The sequence below is a fragment of the Ranitomeya imitator genome, chromosome 5 (genome assembly GCF_032444005.1).
Source record: "Ranitomeya imitator isolate aRanImi1 chromosome 5, aRanImi1.pri, whole genome shotgun sequence".
NCBI lineage: Eukaryota > Metazoa > Chordata > Amphibia > Anura > Dendrobatidae > Ranitomeya > Ranitomeya imitator.
Genome location: NC_091286.1, coordinates 4,894,267 through 4,916,419, shown reverse-complemented (window position 1 = coordinate 4,916,419; position 22,153 = coordinate 4,894,267). Strand labels below are relative to the sequence as shown.

Genomic DNA, 22,153 nt, shown 5'->3' with positions numbered 1-22,153 from the left:
GTTTTGGCGGGCCTTTTGTGCTAGGCTGGGCATTGATTTGTCTTTTTCTTCTGCATTTCATCCTCAGACAAATGGCCAGACCGAGCGAACTAATCAGACCTTGGAAACTTATTTGAGATGCTTTGTGTCTGCTGATCAGGATGATTGGGTGGCCTTCTTGCCATTGGCCGAGTTTGCCCTAAATAATCGGGCTAGTTCTGCTACCTTGGTTTCGCCTTTCTTTTGTAATTTTGGTTTTCATCCTCGTTTTTCTTCTGGGCAGGTTGAGCCTTCTGACTGTCCTGGTGTGGATTCTGTGGTGGACAGGTTGCAGCAGATTTGGGCTCAGGTGGTGGACAATTTGGTGTTGTCTCAGGAGGAGGCTCCACGTTTTGCTAACCGTCGTCGGTGTGTTGGTTCCCGGCTTCGGGTTGGGGATCTGGTCTGGTTGTCTTCCCGTCATGTTCCTATGAAGGTTTCTTCTGCTAAGTTTAAGGCTCGATTTATTGGTCCTTATAGGATTTCTGAGATTATTAATCCGGTGTCTTTTCGACTGGCGCGTCCGGCCTCTTTTGCTATTCATAATGTCTCCCATAGATCTTTGTTGCGGAAATATGTGGAGCCCGTTGTTCCCTCTGTTGATCCTCCGGCCCCTGTGTTGGTTGATGGGGAGTTGGAATATGTTGTTGAGAAGATTTTGGATTCCCGTTTTCCGAGGCGGAAGCTTCAGTACCTGGTCAAATGGAAGGGTTATGGCCAGGAGGATAATTCTTGGGTTTTTGCCTCTGATGTCCATGCTGCTGATTTGGTCCGTGCCTTTCATCTGGCTCGTCCTGATCGTCCTGGTGAGGGTTCGGTGACCCCTCCTCAAGGGGGGGTACTGTTGTGAATTCTGCTCTTGGGTTCCCTCCAGTGGCTGTTGGTGGGAATGCAGTTGTCTCTGACTCACAGTCCTGGCCAGGTGTATCGGATGATTACAATTCTGACTGGGATATTTAGGTGTGCTGGATCCTTTAGCCCTTGCCAGTTGTCAATGTTACTTGTGAAGTGTTGGATCACTTTCTGGCTTCTCCTGTTGCTGCCAAATTCTGCAAAGATAAGTGTTTGGTTTTTGTATCTGTGGCACACTGCTGTGTGCTTGTTTCAGTTTTATTCCTGCTCTGATTGTAGGATTCACTGGAGTTGCAGATTTACGCTCCTACATCTTTTAGTAGATGTAGGAAGTTTTTTGTATATTCTGCTGTGTATGTTTTGAAGGGTTTTAATACTGACCGCACAGAACTCTGTCCTATCCGGTCCTATCTAGCTAGAGTGGCCTCCTGTGCTAAATCCTGTTTTTCTGCCTGTGTATGTTTTTCCCTCTCCGACTCACCGCCAATATTTGTGGGGGGCTGTCTATCCTTTGGGGATTTTCTCTGAGGCAAGATAGTATTCCAATTTCCATCTTTAGGGGTATTTAGTCCTCTGGCTGTGACGAGGTGTCTAGGTGTGTTAGGTACACTCCACGGCTACTTCTAGTTGCGGTGTTAAGTTCAGGATTGCGGTCAGTATAGTGGACACCCTCTGCAGTGAAAGTTCTCATGCAGCTCCTAGGTCACCGGATCATAACAGCTGACCCCTCCAATCCCGGTTATAGACATAGTCTTTCCTTGTATGATATCGGCAGGGCGTATCATGGCTGGACACACCAGGGTCACCTCTGCCCCAGTGTCTCTGAGACCAATGGTGACTTTATTGCCAACATTGACAGATTGACAGTTCTCATTAGCCCTCGCATCAGAGCCGGCCACAAAGAGGACAGATGGTGGGGACATAGACGGCTTTGTGGTTGTGGTTGGGCGTTTCTCCCTATCAGGGCAGACAGAACTAACATATCCCACTTTGTTGCAGGAGAAGCACTGGCGTGCATCACCAAGAGAATGCCCCGGGGCCCCATAGAAGGTGGGCTTGGACAGCACGGGTGATCGGCCAGCAGAGGGAGATGGATCCCCGTTTGGCTTACCTCCCCGCCAGCTGAATCCCGATGGCTTCCGCAACTCAGGCATCCTGTTAGCCACATAGCAGTCCGCAATCCTTGCAGCCTGATCCACAGTTTGTGGCTCCCGATCACACACAAATTGTCGTACATCCATGGGGCACATGTGAAGAAATTGATCCTTGACCATGAGATCCATTAAGTGCTCAAAACTGTGAACAGAAGGTCCCCTGATCCATTGGAGGAACGTGGTCCTCAAGGTGCTCACAACATCCACATAGCTCTCAGCTGATCCATGTTGTAGGTTCCGGAACTTTCTTCGATACACTTCTGGTGTTAGGTTGTATTTCCTGATCAGGGCCTCTTTTATGGCCTCATAGTTCCCATCTAGCTCTGGTGGGAGGCCAGCAAAAACTTCCAGGGCTTTGCTTCTCAACCCTGGGGTTAGATACTGGGCCCACTGCTCACGGGGCAGAAGGTATTGCCTGCAGGTTTTTTCAAACCCCTGAAGGAAAGTATCTAAGACCGTATCCTCCCTCACAGGGAAGTTTTCCAGACATGGTCTCTTTGGATTTATGTCCTGGGAGGGGGTTAACTGGGGACTGATACCCCGCTCTATTTGAGCCATCTGAAGCTGGAAAGCTCTGTCCTCCCGGCGTTCTGCAGCCTCTCTCTCGGCCCGATCCCGGCATTCTGCAGCCTCTCTCTGTCTGTCGGTCCCAGAGTTCTGCAGCCTCTCTCTCAGCCTGTCGGTGCTGTAGAATAAGCTGCATGTGCAGATTGGGATCACTCGTTCCCAGCTGTTGTAAGTCCATTTGTAAAGTACAATCTATAGGCACCTCAACACTGGCATTTCCATCAGGTATCTCCGGGGCAAGAGCTGGCATTGCTGGGTCTCTGTGAGGTGAACTCTCTCCTTGGCCAGATGCTTCAGCACTTTGCTCCATGTCCTGCTCAACCAAGGCACATATCAGCCGCTCCCTGGATCTGTCGGCCGTCTCTATTCCTCTCTGCTCACAGAGGCCGGTCAGAGCCTCTTTGCTCAGCTTCTTCTACTGGGCTGCCATATCGATGAACATCCTTTGCCAAATAAAAGATAGAAAAGAAAAACGGGGAGGGGAAACTGTTTGCAAGTATGTCTAAGTAAGCACTGAGTTGAACCTTGTAGAACTGGTGCACTCCTCGCAAGGATACCAATTCTTTAGTACAGGGAATAATTGCTTAAACCATGCACTAATGCGCTAATAGAAATAATTCTATCCCACCGCTCTGCCACCAATTGTCACGGATCCCTACTCCGTGGTGTAACTAATTCGTCACGTGCCCGCTCTCAGCACGTGACTTGGGTTGTGCCTGCAAGGGTTACTCTATCTCCCCTCTCTCAGTCCAGCATTCAACCTCTATCCTATGTTTGTAACGGGAGCATAAGTCACACACCGACCAAGGACACACATCCGCTCATACACGCTGCCACCACTCACCGAATACCCGGTGATGAGTCCCGGAAATATTAATACTAATAATGTCTATCACTCATAAGGCTCACACACCTTAGGCTATGGATTCTTTTAGAACATTCAAGGTTCAACTTGTTAAAAGTTTTATACTTTAATACAAAAGGTTCAGTGCTGTCAGTAAGAAAAAGGTATAAAAATATGATAATAAAAAGACATACAACTTATGCAAAACAGTATAAAATAACCGGAGAAACTTACAGAAATCATCTAACTTGGTAGTTTGCTTTCTGCTCCCTGAGGGGGGGGGGGTGAATGAAGTTGATGGGAAACATCAGCGTCGGCTGCCCTCACATGTGAACACGATTCTCTGAATACAGGTCTATTTTATAACTTTGGTCTGGAGGTCAGGTTTCTAGACCAGCCCCTCAGGTTAATATCATAACTGCTTGTTTTTTGATTGGACCACTATGGCCGCGCCCCCAATGAATATATTATTTTTCTCTTGAGATCCTTTGTGTAAACGTTCCTACAGAGATACTATCAGGCCGTAATTAACATCTCTCTTCCAAGAGCTAGGAGGTGCCAAATGTTACCTTTCTTCTTGGCTTCCTGCAAGACTTCCTGGTGAGATTGGGACAGAGTCTACTTGTCCCAGGAAAATACATATTAACACCTGGGTGCGACATGCAGCTTTCAAGACAGATGTTACATTATTGGCAGTGACAGAATAAATCTTTACATAGTCCACTACACACATATACAGTACAGAACAAAAGTTTGGACACACCTTCTCATTTAAAGATTTTTCTGTATTTTCATGACTATGAAAATTGTACATTCACACTGAAGGCATCAAAACTATGAATTAACAGATGTGGAATTATATGCTTAACAAAAAAGTGTAAAACAACTGAAATTATGTCTTATATTCTAGGTAATTTAAAGTAGCCACCATTTGCTTTGATGACTGCTTTGCACACTCTTGGCATTCTCTTGATGAGCTTCAAGAGGTAGTCAACAGGAATGTTTTTTCACTTCACAGGTGTGCCCTGTCAGGTTTAATGACTGGGATTTCTTGCCTTGGTGTTGGGACCATCAGTTGTGTTGTGCAGAAGACTGGTGGATACACAGCTGATGGTCCTACTGAATAGACTGTTTCGATTTGTATTATGGCAAGAAAAAAGCAGCTAAGTAAAGAAAAACGAGTGGCCATCATTACTTTAAGAAATGAAGGTCAGTCAGTCCGAAAAATTGGGAAAACTTTAAAAGTGGCTCTGTGGTGAAATATATATATCTATATGTGTGTAGGGACATATGTCTAGGGTTATATGTGTGACTAGTGATAATGTAACATCTGTCCTGAAGGCAAGTTGCACCTAGGTGTTAATAGTTACTTCCTCGGGACTAGTAGAAATTCTATCTCCATATCTCACCAGGGGGTCTAGCTAGGGCCGAGAAGAAAAGCAACATTTGGCATCTCTGAGGTCTTGGAGGGGAGATGCTAAATTGCGGCCTGAAGTGATGTATCCCTGGGAACCACCTCACAAGTGTCTCCAGAGGAAAATAATATATATTCATTAGTAGAGTGGCCATGCCCAATCAAACAGACCGCAATTATATTAACCTGGGAGGCCGGTCTAGAAACCTGACCTCAGACCAAAGTTATAAATTTAGGCTGCAGACACAGAATTGTGTTCACATGATGAGGGCAGCCTGAGAAGCTGATGTGATCCAATCTACATTCTTCCTTCCCTCAGGGAGTAGAAAGCAACTACCAGTTAGATAATTTCTGTAAGTTTTCTCCTGTTTATTTTGATACTGTTTTGCATAAGTTGTATGTCTTTTTATTATCATATTTTTATACCTTTTTCTTATTGTAAGTATTGAACTTTTTGCTATTAAAGTATAAAACTTTAACAAGCTGAACCTTGAATGTTCTAAAAGAATCCATAGCCTAAAGGTGTGCGAGCCTTATGAGTGATAGACATATTTTTATTAGTATTATTATTAGTCCGGGACTCATCGCCCGCGTATTCGATGAGTGGTGGCAGCGTGTATGAGCGTGTGTGTGGCCTGGGTCGGTGTGTGATTTATGCTCCCATTCCAGCATAGAACAGAGGTTGAATGCTGGACTGAAAGTGGGGAGATAGATTAACCCTTGCAGGCACAACCCCAAGTCACATGCGAGAGCAGGCACGTGACAAATAAAAGACGCCACGGAGAAGGGATCCGTGACAGTCCCCAAGTGCAGTGGCAAAAGCCATCAAGCGCTACAAAGAAACTGGCTCACGAGGACCGCCCCAGGAAAGGAAGACCAAGAGTCACCTCTGCTTCTGAGGATAAGTTTATCCGAGTCACCAGCCTCAGAAATCGCAGGTTAACAGCAGCTCAGATTAGAGACCAGGTCAATGCCACACAGAGTTCTAGCAGCAGACACATCTCTACAACAACTGTTAAGAGGAGACTTTGTGCAGCAGGCCTTCATGGTAAAATAGCTGCTAGGAAACCACTGCTAAGGACAGGCAACAAGCAGAAGAGACTTGTTTGGGCTAAAAAACACAAGGAATGGACACTAGACCAGTGCAAATCTGTGTTTTGGTCTGATGAGTCCAAATTTGAGATCTTTGGCTCCAACCACCGTGTCTTTGTGCGATGCAGAAAAGGTGAACAGATGGACTCTACATGCCTGGTTCCCACCGTGAAGCATGAAGGAGGAGGTGTGATGGTGTGGGGGTGCTTTGCTGGTGACACTGTTGGGGATTTATTCAAAATTGAAGGCATACTGAACCATCATGGCTACCACAGCATCTTGCAGCGGCATGCTATTCCATCCGGTTTGCGTTTAGCTGGACCATCATTTATTTTTCAACAGGGCAATGACACCAAACACATCCAAGCTGTGTAACGGCTATTTGACCAAGAGGGAGAGTGATGGGGGGCTACACCAGATGACCTGACCTCCACAGTCACCAGACCTGAACCCAACCGAGATGGTTTGGGGTGAGCTGGACCACAGAGTGAAGGCAAAATGGCCAACAAGTGCTAAGCATTAGTGATGAGCGAATATACTCGTTATTTCGTGAGCATGCTCGGGTGTCCTCCGAGTATTATTTAGTACTCGGAGATTTAGTTTTCATCACCGCAGCTGAATGATTTACAGCTATTAGCTAGCTTGATTACATGTGGGGATTCCCTAGCAACCAGGCAAGATTGTTGGAAGACCATTCCTGGTGACTACCTCTTGAAGCTCATCAAGAGAATGCCAAGAGTGTGCAGTCATCAAAGCAAAAGGTGGCTACTTTGAAGAACCTAGAATATAAGACATAATTCCAGATGTTTCACACTTTTTTGTTAAGTATAGAATTCCACATGTGTTAATTCATAGTTTTGATGCCTTCAGTGTGAATGTACAATTTTCATAGTCCTGAAAATGCAGAAAAATCTTTCTGTCACGTTTATTCATTCGCTGATTGGTCTCGGCAGCTGCCTGTCATTGCTGCCGCGACCAATCAGCGACAGGCACAGTCCGATTAGTCCCTCCCCTACTCCCCTGCACTCACTGCCCGGCGCCCGCTCCATAATCCCCTCCACTCACCGCTCACACAGGGTTAATGGCAGCGGTAACGGCCCGCGGTGTAATGCGCTCCGTTACCGCTGCTATTAACCCTGTGTGTCCCCAACTATTTACTATTGATGCTGCATAGGTCATCATAGGTCCTTTGGCGCTGAGCGGCAAAGGCGGCGGATGGGGAGTATAGCACGACTTCAACGGGCCTTCGGAAGGTGAGTATATGTTTATTTATTTTTTTAAGTCTCTATACTACGTGGCTCTGTGCTGGGCAATATACTACGTGGCTCTGCTATATACTACGTGGCTCTGCTATATACTACGTGACTGGGCAATATACTGTACTACGTGGCTCTGCTATATACTACATGGCTGGGCAATATACTATGTCACTGGGCAATATACTACATGGCTGGGCAATATACTACATGGCTGGGCAATATACTACGTCACTGGGCAATATACTACGTGGCTGGGCAATATACTACGTCACTGGGCAATATACTACGTACCTGGGCAATATACTACGTGACTGGGCAATATACTACGTGACTGGGCAATATACTACGTGGCTGGGCAATATACTACGTGGCTGGGCAATATACTACGTGACTGGGCAATATACTATGTAGCTGGGCAATATACTACGTGGCTGGGCAATATGCTACGTGACTGGGCAATATACTACGTGGCTGGGCAACATATTACGTGACTGGGCAACATACTACGTGACTGGGCAATATACTACGTGGCTGGGCAATATACTACGTGGCTGGGCAATATACTACGTGACTGGGCAATATACTACGTAGCTGGGCAATATACTACGTGGCTGGGCAATATACTACGTGACTGGGCAATATGCTACGTGACTGGGCAATATACTACGTCGTAGGGCAATATACAACGTCGCTGGGCAATATACTACGTCGCTGGGCAATATACTATGTGACTGGGCAACATACTACATGACTGGGCAATATACTACGTGACTGGGCAATATACTACGTAGCTGGGCAATATACTATGTGACTGGGCAATATACTACGTGGCTGGGCAATATACTACGTGACTGGGCAATATGCTACGTGACTGGGCAATATACTACGTTGCTGGGCAATATACTGCGTGACTGGGCAATATACTACGTGACTGGGCAATATACTACGTGACTGGGCAATATAGTACGTGACTGGGCAATATACTACGTGACTGGGCAATATACTACGTGGCTGGGCAATATACTACGTGACTGGGCAATATACTACGTGGCTGGGCAATATACTACGTGGACTGCATATTCTAGAATACCCGATGCGTTAAAATCGGGCCACCATCTAGTATATATATATATATATATATATATATATATATATATATATATATATATATACACACACACATATTTCACCACACTGGTGTCCGGTGGATATTGGAAGAAGCCCACAGAGACGCACGCACTGGCGAAAGGTGGTGATGATATCCGTACATCAGATAGTCACAGCAATACCAGCATGCAAGCAAGATAGTGCAAGACACGCACAGTGGGAAAAGGGAGGAGCGGGGAAAAAGGCAGAGAGAGGAAAAAGGGAAGAGCAGGGGAATAATAATAATTTTATTTATATAGCGCCAACATATTCCTCAGCGCTTTACATTATGAGGGGATTTGTACAGACAATAGACATTCCAGCATAACAATAATCACAGTTCAGAATAGATACCAAGAGGAGTGAGGGTCCTGCTGCTCGCAAGCTACAAACTATGAGGAAAAGGGGAGACACGAGAGGTGGATGGTAACAATTGCTTTAGTTGTTCGGACCAGCTATAGTGTAAGGCTCAGGTGTTCATGTAAAGCTGCATGAACCAGTTATCAGCCTAAGTATGTAGCAGTACAGACACAGAGGGCTATTAACTGCATAAAGTGTATGAGAACATGATATGAGGAACCTGATTGCCTTGCGCAGGCATGTACTATGGAGGACAGAGAATGAACTTCAATCCAATATTGCGGCCAGCATGCAGCCAGCAGGTAAGGAAAGGGTGAATCAAACAGCTGATAACTCCGCCCATATGACCGAAAACCGGTCCCGCCAAATTCAGGTGACAGGTTCCCTTTAAACTTTGTGTTGAGCTTTGGGTGTGTCAGTGCTTTGTTTGGAAGCTGCAGAGCAGGAGGCTCTGTGCAACACAGGCCCGGGTGAGATTTAACACGGAGCCTAGGACAACAAAGCTGCTGACGCACTGGAGAGGCATATGGTGGTGCAATCGCCCACAGTAACAGGTTCGGACACGGACTGTTTGGATCATCCGGCTGCGAACCAGAAGACGTTTACCTTATTTTGTGAGTTTTATGGAAAACAGATGTTTTATGTTGAACTTTCTTGGGTCACTGCCTATCTGTCGCACTGTGTGAACACCACTGCTCTGCAGAGGGTAAAGGGAAGAGCGGGAAAAAGGAAAAAGCGAGGAAAAGGGGAAAAACAGGTGTGACAACACCGCATTTTTTTTAATTAACCAGACGTCTATTTTCAGTAAGCTAAGAATCATTGACTGTTATCTATGTGTTGACTTTTGAATTTATGCATTTTTTTCTTCGGTTGGGCAAGAGTCTGAAATGTTGACCCTTCTTGAAGGTTAACCCCTTAGTGACAGAGCCAATTTTGTACTTAATGACTGGCAAATTTTTATAATTCTGACCACTGTCACTTTATGAAGTTATAGCTCTGGAACACTAAAACGGATCCCACTGATTCTGAAACCGTTTTTTCGTAACATATTGTACTTCATGTTACTGGTAAAATTTCTTCGATATTACTTGCATTTATTTATGAAAAAAAAGGAAATTTGGTAAAAATTTTGAAAAATTTCACAATTTTGAAACTTTTAATTTTTGTGCCCTTAAATTATAGAGAGATGTCACACAAAATAGTTCATAAACAACATTTCCCACATGCCTACTTTACATGAGCACAATTTTGGAAACAACAAAATTTACAAAACCATTTTTTTTACTGACCACCTCATATTTGAAGCGAGTTTGAGGGGTCAATATAACAGAAAATACACACAAGTAACACTATTCTGAAACCTGCACCCCACAAGGTGCTCAAAACCACAGTCGAGAAGTTTATTAACACCTCAGGTGCTTCACGAGAACTAAAGAAAGGTGGCAGGAAAAAATGAACATTTTACTTTTTTCACAAAAAATTTACTTTGGAACCAAACTTTTTGATTTTCACAAGGGTATCAGGAGAAAATGGACGCCAATACCCCCTATGTGGGGGAAAGCCACTGTTTTGGCGCATGGCAGGGCTCAGAAGGGAGGGAGCATCGTTTCACTTTTTGATCACAAAATTGTCTGGAATCAATGGTGGGTGCCATGTCACGTTTGGAGATCCCCTGATGTACCTAAACAGTAGAAACCCCCCAATTCTAACTCCAACCCTAACCACAACACCACCGTAAGCCCATCTCAAAAACCCTAACCCTAGCCCAAACCTAACTCTAATGGAAAAATGGAAATAAATAATTTTTTACAATTTTTTACCTAACTAAGGGGCTGATTATGGGGGGTTTGATTTACTATTTTTTTTTATTTTGATCAAAATGAACCAATAGGAAACATCTATTGTTGGCGGGTGCCGGCCGGCAGATGACTGTCCATGCACCCGGAAGATGCTAAGGATCGGGGGACACCGGAGGTGTAGGGGGGGCTTGGTGGACCCCATTTCTCTTTCCTCTGATGTGCTAGATCATATCAGAGGAGAGAGAAATAAATAGGAATTTTTTTTTTGGTTCCCATTAGTCGGTAAATAATGGTGATCTCATCATCATGTTCTCTGGGGTCTCGGCTACACCCGGTACCTGAGACTTCGGACATTTTCCGACGCTGAGGGGCGCTATAACCTTATTTCTCTGCGGTGCTGAGGATTAAGTACCCTTAACTGCCACCATTAAAAGGCGTATCGGCAGTCGTTAAGGGGTTAAATTGATGATTTTGAATTGCTAATGCTTGTGTCTTACAAGGGTTTCTCACTAAATTAGAATATCATCAAAAAGTTAATTTACTTCAGTTCTTCAATCCAAAAAGTGAATCTCATATATTCTATAGAGTCATTACACACAGAGTGATCTATTTCACGTGTTTATTTCTGCTAATGTTGATGATTATGGCTTACAGCCAATGAAAACCCAAAAGTCATTATCTCAGAAAATTAGAAAAATTAACAAAAAACATCCAGAAAGGCTTCCTGAGCCTTTATAAAGGTCCCTTAGTCTGTTTCAGTAACTCCACAATCATGGGGAAGACTGCTGACTTGACAGGCAACATAAAGGAAGTGTGACCCCCATACAGATACAATTGTCCCCGGAGGATAATGGAGAGGATGTGACCCCCATACATATACAACTACGCACTGGCAGCGATACAGATGACGTGATGTCCTTATAGATACATACGGCACACGAAGGACAACGTAGAGGACGTTGGACCCCCCCATACAGATAAACCGCACACTAAGGACAATGAAGAGGACATGATGCCTATACAGGCACAATCGCACACGGAGGCCGACATAGAGGACATGCAACATCTGTAGAGATACAGATACAACCACACATGGAGGACAACAGAGGTCATGACCCCAGTACAGATACAACCGCACATGGAGGACGATGTATAGGACGTTTGACCCACGTACAGACAACACTGAATAGCAAGATTCATATCTCTCTCACCCAGTGGATTATAATCCAGATTTAGGGTCCGGACTTGTGAACTGTGAGCCACAGCCATGGCCAGACGAGCCCAACCTGTGCAAGAAATCCCAGGGTTGGCAGAAAGAGTCAGCTCCCGAAGACCTAAAACCACAGACAGAATATGTCATCTATACATCAATGTCCAACTCTAAACCTTGCTATAACATAGGACTGTGGCACCAGCGAAGATCTACAGAGAGAGGATCCTCACCTGGCTTAGCCCCATCAGGGGGAAGGAGGCTGCAGATCAGGCCGATTCCCTCATCGCCAAGCATGCAATCCCCAAGGTCCAGAGACAACAAAGCAGGGTGGCTGGCCAGAGAGGGGTTAAGGAGGGATAGACCAGTGTCTGTAAGGGGGTTGCCATGCAGGCTACAGAGAGGACAGAAAATGGAAATAATTATTAGGTGAGCATCCTGACTCTCCTCACTAGAGCCTAATACTTACAAGATGGACTGCAGGGAACGGTTCCGGTGGAGACTTTGTGCCAGCTGCTGGACCCGGGCTGTGCTGGACACGACCCCGAGGTTAAGATTCAGCTGCACCAGGGAAGGGGACTCCGACACACCCTGACACAGCCGGGTAAAGTCTCTGTCCGAGAGGTGACATCCGCGCAGGGAGAGAAGACGAACTGTGCCCTCCACCAGGCCCTCGCACACCCCTTTCACCTCTGCGCTGGAGAGGGTTTCTCCTGACATCTGAATGGAGCCCGGTAACATGCTGTGTAGGTGAGGATAACCCCACGAGGCCGATGACTGCGGGGTACCAGAAGCGAGAGTCAAACCCCCTACAGGAAGAGAAGAGTGACACTGAATCCAGCGTTATGTACAAGAAGCTGCCTGAAAAGGCAGAGGTTATGTGGCCTCTGGACAAATAAAACCGCACTCAAAGGACAACATTGAGGATGTGTGGCTTCTGGATAGATACAAATGCACTCCAAAATGACACTGAGGATGCGTGACCATTGGACAGATACAACCGCACTCCAAGGATGACACGGAGGATGTGTGGCCTCTGGTCAGATAAAACCGCACTCCAAGGAAGACACAGAGGATGTGTGACTTCTGGACAGATACAACCACACTTCAAGGATGACACGGAGGATGTGTGACTTCTGGACAGATACAACCACACTCCAAGGATGACACGGAGGATGTGTGACTTCTGGACAGCTACAACCACACTCCAAGGATGACATGGAGGATGTGTGACTTCTGGACAGCTACAACCCCACTCCAAGAATGACACGGAGGATGTGTGACCTCTGGACAGCTACAACCACACTCCAAGGATGACACGGAGGATGTGTGACCTCTGGACAGCTACGACCCCACTCCAAGGATGACACGGAGGATGTGTGACCTCTAGACAGCTACAACCACACTCCAAGGATGACACGGATGTGTGACTTCTGGACAGCTACAACCCCACTCCAAGGATGACACGGAGGATGTGTGACCTCTGGACAGCTACAACCACACTCCAAGGATGACACTGAGGATGTGTGACTTCTGGACAGATATAACGGCACTCCAAGTATGACACTGAGGATGTGTGACCTCTGGACAGATACAACCACACTCCAAGGATGACACGGAGGATGTGTGACTTCTGGACAGCTACAACCACACTCCAAGGATGACACGGAGGATGTGTGACCTCTGGACAGCTACAACCACACTCCAAGGATGACACTGAGGATGTGTGACTTCTGGACAGATATAATGGCACTCCAAGTATGACACTGAGGATGTGTGACCTCTGGACAGATACAACCACACTCCAAGGATGACACGGAGCATGTGTGACTTCTGGACAGATACAACCCCACTCCAAGTATGACACGGAGGATGTGTGACTTCTGGACAGCTACAACCACACTCCAAGTATAACACTGAGGGTGTGTGACCTCTGGACAGCTACAACCCCACTCCAAGAATGACACGGAGGATGTGTGACCTCTGGACAGCTAGAACCACACTCCAAGGATGACACGGAGGATGTGTGACCTCTGGACAGCTACAACCCCACTCCAAGGATGACACGGAGGATGTGTGACCTCTAGACAGCTACAACCACACTCCAAGGATGACACGGATGTGTGACTTCTGGACAGCTACAACCCCACTCCAAGGATGACACGGAGGATGTGTGACCTCTGGACAGCTACAACCACACTCCAAGGATGACACTGAGGATGTGTGACTTCTGGACAGATATAACGGCACTCCAAGTATGACACTGAGGATGTGTGACCTCTGGACAGATACAACCACACTCCAAGGATGACACGGAGGATGTGTGACTTCTGGACAGCTACAACCACACTCCAAGGATGACACTGAGGATGTGTGACCTCTGGACAGCTACAACCACACTCCAAGGATGATACGGAGCATGTGTGACTTCTGGACAGATACAACCACACTCCAAGTATGACACGGAGGATGTGTGACCTCTGGACAGATACAACCACACTCCAAGGATGACACTGAGGATGTGTGACCTCTGGACAGATACAACCACACTCCAAGGATGATACGGAGCATGTGTGACTTCTGGACAGATACAACCACACTCCAAGTATGACACGGAGGATGTGTGACCTCTGGACAGATACAACCACACTCCAAGGATGACACTGAGGGTGTGTGACCTCTGGACAGATATAATGGCACTCCAAGGATGAGACGGAGGATGTGTGACCTCTACACAGATAAATTCATGGCCAAATGTGTTGGCACCCTTAAAATTGTTCCAGAAAATGAAGTACGTCTTCCTGACAATTATTGCAATTACACATTTTGTTAAACACAGGTTTATTTCTTTTGTGTGTATTGGAGCAACACAAAACAGAAAAAAAGGCAAATTGGACATAATTTCACACGAAACCCTAAACATGAGGCAGACAAAATTGTTGGCACCTTTCCAAAATGGTGAGTAAACTACATTGTTTCCAGCATGTGTTGCTGATTCAGACTCAACTGTGGAAATAACACGTGAGGGCAACATGAAAATCACACCTGAAACCAGATAAAAAGGGAAGAAGTTGCCTCAAGCTTTGCATTGTGTGCGCTGCACTAGGCATGGAATCACAAAGAGGAGAAGACAACTGGCTTAGGCTACGTTCACATTTGCGTTGTGCGCCGCTGCGTCGGCGACGCAACGCACAACGCAAATAAAAACGCACCAAAACGCACGCAAAAACGCTGCGTTTTGCAACGCATGCGTCGTTTTTTGCCGAGATTTGGACGCAAGAAAAATGCAACTTGTTGCGTTTTCTGCGCCCAACGCTTGCGGCAAAAAAACCACATGCGTCGCACAACGCAGCACAACGCATGTCCATGCGTCCCCCATGTTAAATATAGGGGCACATGACGCATGCGTCGCCGCTGCGTCGCCCGACGCAAACACGCAAAACGCTAATGTGAACGTAGCCTTAGGACTTGAGAACCAACATTACTGAACATTATCAACAATCTCAAGATTACAAGTCCATCTCCAGAGATATTGGGGTATGTGCACACGCTGCGGATCCGCAGCAGTTTTCCATGCATTTACAGTACCATGGAAACGTGCGGAAACGTAGCGTTGTTTATTCCCCAGCATGTCAATTCTTTGTGCGGATTCCGCAGCGCTTTACACCTGCTCCATAATAGGAATTCACAGGTGTAAAACTGCAGGTGAAATCAGCACAAAATCCGCAAAAAAAATCACAGTAATTCCGCAGGAAATCCGCAGTGTGGTTTACCTGCAGATTCACCAAAATCAATCCGTACCACTTTCCGCAACATGTCCATGGTGGGGAACATAAGCAAGACAACCCATGGCGCTGTATCTAATCTTCCTGGACGTGGACGGTAGATAATTGATGAAAGGTTGTAATGCTCAATAGTCTGGATGACAGATAAGCCCCAATCAAGCTCCAAAGAATTTCAAACTGTCTGCAGGCTCAGGCGGCATCAGTGTCAGAGCGAACTATCCGTCCACATGTGGATGAAATGCTATGGCAGGGGACCCCCGAGGACCCCACTGCTGACACAGAGATATAAATAGATAGACTGCAGTTTGCCAAAATGTACAGCTCTGGCACAAATGAAGAGACCACTGTAGAATGTTCAGTTTGTCTGATTTTTCTCTTTATATTTTTGAGTAAAATGTAAATTGTTCTTTTATTCTATAAACTACTGACAACATGTCTCTGAAGTTCCAAGCAATACATTTTGTGTTTCTTTTCTGAAAATGAGAAATGGTCAAAATAACAAAATACATTGCTTGCAGACCTCAAATAATGCAAAAAAACAAGTTCATAATCATTTAGAAACAACAATACTAATGTTTTACCTCAGGAAGAAATCAACATTTTGTGGAATAACCATGATTGTTAATCCCAGCTTTCCTGCGTCTTGGCAGATTTCCACCAGTCTCTCACACGGCTCCTGGGTGACCTTCTGCCACTCGTGGTACAATAATGTCAGCCGTTCTTCTTTGTTTGATGGCTTGTGACGATCTATCTTCCTATTGATTACATTCCAGAGGTTTCCAATGGGGTTCAGGTCTGGAGATTGGGCGGCACATGACAGGGATGTGATGTGGTGGTCCTTCATCCACACCTTGATTGACCTAGCTGTGTGGCATGGCGCATTGTCCTGCTGGAAATACCAGTCCTCAGAGTTGGGGAGCATTGCCTGAGCAGAAGGAATCAACTGTTTTTCCAGGATAACCTTGTATGCGGCTTGATTCATACGTCTATCGCACAGATTAACCTGCCCAATTCCAGCCTTGCTGACGCCTCCCCAGATCATCACCGATCCCCCAGATCATCACCGATCCCCCACCAAATTTCACAGTGGGTGCAAGACACTGTGACTTGTACGCCTCTCCAGATCTCCGTCTAACCATTAGACGATCAGGTGTTGGGCAAAGCTGAAAATTAGACTCATCAGAGAAGATTACCTTCTCCAGTCCTCTATGGTCCAATCCTTATGGTCTTTGGGACACTTCAGCCTGGCTCTCCTTTGCTTTTCATTGATGAAAGGCTTTTTTCTAGCTTTACATGACTTGACTCCTGCCTCTAGGAGCCTGTTATGAACTGTTCTTGCCGTGCAATTTACCCCAGCTGCCATTTGCCATTCCTTTTGTAGGTCACTTGATGTCATCCTGCGGTTGCTGAGTGACATTCGAATAAGAGGACGGTCATCCCGGTCAGTGGAGAGTCATTTTTGCCCTCTGCCGGTCTGTAGCTTTGTTGTCCCCAATGTCTGCTGCTTGACCTCGTTGTAATGGACTGCCGTCTTAGAAATTTTAAGGATGGAGACAACATGATGCTCACTGTATCCCTCTGCTAGTAAAGCCAGGATTGAGCCCTTCTTTCCTCACTCAAGACTTTTCTTTTCAACTCCTTTGGCATGGTTAAAAGTTATTTTTTCATTCCTATTACTTTTGGGATATTACTAGCACTCGTTTTGCCATCTAGCTTATCCTATTGCAGGAGGATTGTGAACACTTCAGCAGTGTTTTTTAGACTTTGCTTTGTTAAATAAGATTTGGTTCAGGTGATCACCTAATCAGAAGCACATTAAGTAGAATGAGATGTCCTCTGGTTGGAATTCACCTGACACTGGAATGGATGTCAGACATGTAGAGGAGCTGATTTTTATAAAACTCTGCAGTGGTCTCTTCATTTTTGCCAGAGCTGTATGTGAGTTACCAAAATCCTCCAGGGAAAGCGTCTTGTGCACACATGAGACCAAGATAGGGCTTTTGGTAAAGCAAATCATTCTACTGTTTACTGACAACTGAATTAAGCTTACAGGGAAAATAACACAGTACCTACAGTCAGATATGCTGGAGGGTCAGATGTTTTAGGGTTGTTTTGCAGGCTATGGCACTGGGTGGAATCACTGTGTGACAAGGCATCATGAAATCTGAAGATTACCAAAGGATTTTGGGTGGCAATGTAGTGCCCAGTGTCAGACAGTTGAGTGTGGATCCTATGTCATGGGGTCTTCCAGCAGGACGATGACCCCAAATATAGTTCAAGAAGCCCCCAGAAATGGAAGGAAACAAAGCGCTGGTGAATTCTGAGGAGGCAGCAAAGAGTCCGGATCTAAATCCCATTGAGCACCTGTAGAGAGATCTTAAAATCACTGCTGGGAGGTGAATTCACATGAGACCAGGAGCAGTTTACAAAAGAAATCGTTTAAGACCCCGGCTGCGAGGTGGAAGAAGAGTCCACGATCCAGGCTGAGAGGTGGAAGAAGAGTCCAAGATCCCGGCTGAGAGGTGGAAGAAGAGTCCACGATCCAGGCTGAGAGGTGGAAGAAGAGTCCAAGATGCCGGCTGAGAGGTGGAAGAAGAGTCCAAGACCCCGGCTGCGAGGTGGAAGAAGAGTCCAAGTTGCCGGCTGAGAGGTGGAAGAAGAGTCCAAGATGCCGGCTGAGAGGTGGAAGAATAGTCCAAGATCCCGGCTGAGAGGTGGAAGAAGAGTCCAAGATCCCGGCTGAGAGGGGGAAGAATAGTCCAAGATCCTGGCTGAGAGGTGGAAGAAGAGTCCAAGACCCCGGCTGCGAGGTGGAAGAAGAGTCCAAGTTGCCGGCTGAGAGGTGGAAGAAGAGTCCAAGTTGCCGCCTGAGAGGAGGAAGAAGAGTCCAAGATTCTGGCTGAGAGGTGGAAAAAGAGTCCAAGATCCCGGCTGAGAGGTGGAAGAAGAGTCCAAGATGCCGGCTGAGAGGTGGAAGAAGAGTCCAAGATCCCGGCTGAGAGGTGGAAGAAGAGACTAAGATCCCGGCTGAGAGGAGGAAGAAGAGTCCAAGATCCCGGCTAAGAGGAGGAAGAAGAGTCCAAGATCCCGGCTGAGAGGTGGAAGAAGAGTCCAAGATCCCGACTGAGAGGAGGAAGAAGAGTCCAAGATTCCGGCTGAGAGGAGGAAGAAGAGTCCAAGATCCCGGCTGAGAGGAGGAAGAAGAGTCCAAGATTCCGGCTGAGAGGAGGAAGAAGAGTCCAAGATCCCGACTGACAGGAGGAGGAAGAAGAGTCCAAGATCCCAGCTGAGAGGAGGAAGGAGAGTCCAAGATCCCAGCTGAGAGGAGGAAGAAGAGTCCAAGATCCCGGCTGAGAGGAGGAAGAAGAGTCCAAGACCCCGGCTGAGAGGTGGAAGAAGAGTCCAAGATCCCGGCTGAGAGGAGGAAGAAGAGTCCAAGATCCCGGCTGAGAGGAGGAAGAAGAGTCCAAGATCCCGGCTGAGAGGAGGAAGAAGAAGAGTCCAAGATCCCGACTGAGAGGTGGAAGAAGAGTCCAAGACCCCGGCTGAGAGGTGGAAGAAGAGTCCAAGATCCCGGCTGAGAGGTGGAAGAAGAAGAGTCCAAGATCCCGGCTGAGAGGAGGAAGAAGCTTGTGATGGTTATAGGAAGCGACTGATTGCAGGTATTTATTCCAATGGGGGCAACCAAATATAAAGTGGAGGGCGCCAACAATTCTGAGAGGCCTATTTTGGGGGTTTGCGTGAAATTACGTCCAATTTGCTGTTTTTTATCACTATTTTGTTGTTCCAATATACACAAAGGAAATAATCTTCAGTGTAACAAAACACGGGGAATGTAATAATGTTCTGGGGAAAATAATACATTTTCTGGAAAGAGGGGAACGTATGACACAGGGGTAGCAAAGAGGAGAAGAGAAGGCAGAAGACAACACAGCTCCGACAATGGGGGTAATTACCACAGCTCAAGAGGGGGAGGGGTAATTACCACAGCTCAAGAGGGGGAGGGGTAATTACTACAGCTCAGGAGGGGGGGGGGAGGTAATTACTACAGCTCAGGGGGGGGGGAGGTAATTACCACAGCTCAGGAGGGGGGGGAGGTAATTACCATAGCTCAGGGGGGGAGGTAATTACCACAGCTTAGGAGGGGGGGGGGAGGTAATTACTACAGCTCAGGGGGGGGGGAGGTAATTACCACAGCTTAGGAGGGGGGGAGGTAATTACCAAAGCCCAGGGGGGGAGGGGTAATTACCACAGCTCAGGGGGGGAGGTAATTACCACAGCTTAGGAGGGGGGGGAGGTAATTACCAAAGCTCAGGGGGGGAGGGGTAATTACCACAGCTCAGGAGGGGGGGGGGAGGTAATTACCACAGCTCAGGGGGGGGAGGTAATTACCACAGCTCAGGAGGGGGGGGGGAGGTAATTACCACAGCTCAGGGGGGGAGGTGTAATTACCACAGCTCAAGAGGGGGGAGGGGTAATTACCACAGCTCAAGAGGGGGAGGGGTAATTACCACAGCTCAAGAGGGGGGAGGGGTAATTACCACAGCTCGGGGGGGGGGAGGGTAATTACCACAGCTCAGGAGGGGGGGGGAGGTAATTACCACAGCTCGGGGGGGGGGGGTAATTACCACAGCTCAAGAGGGGGGAGGGGTAATTACCACAGCTCGGGGGGGGGGGGGAGGGTAATTACCACAGCTCAGGAGGGGGGGGGAGGTAATTACCACAGCTTGGGGGGGAGGGTAATTACCACAGCTCAGGGGGGGGGGGAGGGGTAATTACCACAGCTCAGGGGGGGGGAGGGGTAATTACCACAGCTCAGGGGGGGGGAGGGGTAATTACCACAGCTCAGGAGGGGGGGGGAGGTAATTACCACAGCTCAGGGGGGGAGGGGTAATTACCACAGCTCAGGGGGGGGAGGGAGGTAATTACCACAGCTCAGGAGGGGTAATTACCACAGCTCGGGGGGGGGGGGGGGTAATTACCACAGCTTGGGGGGGAGGGTAATTACCACAGCTCAGGGGGGGGGAGGGGTAATTACCACAGCTTGGGGGGGGGAGGGTAATTACCACAGCTCAGGGGGGGGGGGAGGTAATTACCACAGCTCAGGGGGGGGAGGTAATTACCATAGCTCAGGGGGGGGGGGAGGTAATTACCACAGCTCGGGGGGGGAGGGAGGGGTAATTACCACAGCTCGGGGGGGGAGGAGGGGTAATTACCACAGCTCGGGGGGGAGGAGGGGTAATTACCACAGCTCGGGGGGGAGGGAGGGGTAATTACCACAGCTCGGGGGGGGAGGAGGGGTAATTACCACAGCTCGGGGGGGGGAAGGGTAATTGTCTCTGCCTTTCGCTGTCGGCTCCGTCAGTTGTTACCTGCGTCCCCCGGTAATACAGGCCGGTTCCGGGGTCCTGTGCTCCGGTGACGCTGTCTTGTTTCTATAGTAACAGTACCGCGTCACTGTCTGACCACGCCCTAATGACGTCATCACTCAGTGTCCGAAACTGCGCGGGGTATATACAGTGCGGGGGGTATAGAGGATAACGCGGGGTATATACAGTGCGGGGGGTATAGAGGATAACGCGGGGTATATACAGTGCGGGGGGTATAGAGGATAACGCGGGGTATATACAGTGCGGGGGGTATAGAGGATAACGCGGGGTATATACAGTGCGGGGGGTATAGAGGATAACGCGAGGTATATACAGTGCGGGGGATATAGAGGATAACGCGAGGTATATACAGTGCGGGGGGTATAGAGGATAACGCGAGGTATATACAGTGCGGGGGGTATAGAGGATAACGCGGGGTATATACAGTGCGGGGAGTATAGAGGATAACGCGGGGTATATACAGTGCGGGGGGTATAGAGGATAACGCGGGGTATATACAGTGCGGGGGGTATAGAGGATAACGCGAGGTATATACAGTGCGGGGGATATAGAGGATAACGCGAGGTATATACAGTGCGGGGGGTATAGAGGATAACGCGAGGTATATACAGTGCGGGGGGTATAGAGGATAACGCGGGGTATATACAGTGCGGGGGTATAGAGGATAACGCGAGGTATATACAGTGCGGGGAGTATAGAGGATAACGCGGGGTATATACAGTGCGGGGAGTATAGAGGATAACGCGGGGTATATACAGTGCGGGGGGTATAGAGGATAACGCGGGGTATATACAGTGCGGGGAGTATAGAGGATAACGCGGGGTATATACAGTGCGGGGGGTATAAAGGATAACGCGGGGTATATACAGTGCGGGGAGTATAGAGGATAACGCGGGGTATATACAGTGCGGGGGGTATAGAGGATAACGCGGGGTATATACAGTGCGGGGAGTATAGAGGATAACGCGGGGTATATACAGTGCGGGGAGTATAGAGGATAACGCGGGGTATATACAGTGCGGGGGGTATAAAGGATAACGCGAGGTATATACAGTGCGGGGAGTATAGAGGATAACGCGGGGTATATACAGTGCGGGGGATATAGAGGATAACGCGAGGTATATACAGTGCGGGGAGTATAGAGGATAACGCGGGGTATATACAGTGCGGGGAGTATAGAGGATAACGCGGGGTATATACAGTGCGGGGGGTATAGAGGATAACGCGGGGTATATACAGTGCGGGGGGTATAGAGGATAACGC

General features: G+C 47.6%; 1 protein-coding gene across 2 annotated transcripts in view; it reads right to left on the bottom strand.

Annotated features, from left to right (window-relative positions):
• Positions 1–22,153, bottom strand: part of LRRC73 (leucine rich repeat containing 73) — a 129,575-nt gene that overhangs the window by 9,596 nt on the left and 97,826 nt on the right. Inside the window, exons 1-4 of one of the 2 annotated variants that reach the window (XM_069768229.1) lie at positions 20,873–20,921; positions 12,185–12,524; positions 11,949–12,109; positions 11,717–11,839 (exon numbers count right to left, since the gene is read on the bottom strand). In XM_069768229.1, coding sequence (XP_069624330.1) covers positions 11,717–11,839; positions 11,949–12,109; positions 12,185–12,456 — 556 coding nt within the window. In that variant the 5' untranslated portion in view covers positions 12,457–12,524; positions 20,873–20,921. Of the gene's footprint in view, positions 1–11,716; positions 11,840–11,948; positions 12,110–12,184; positions 12,525–20,872; positions 20,922–22,153 lie in introns of those variants that run through there. The other variant, XM_069768227.1, reaches the window with a different exon arrangement.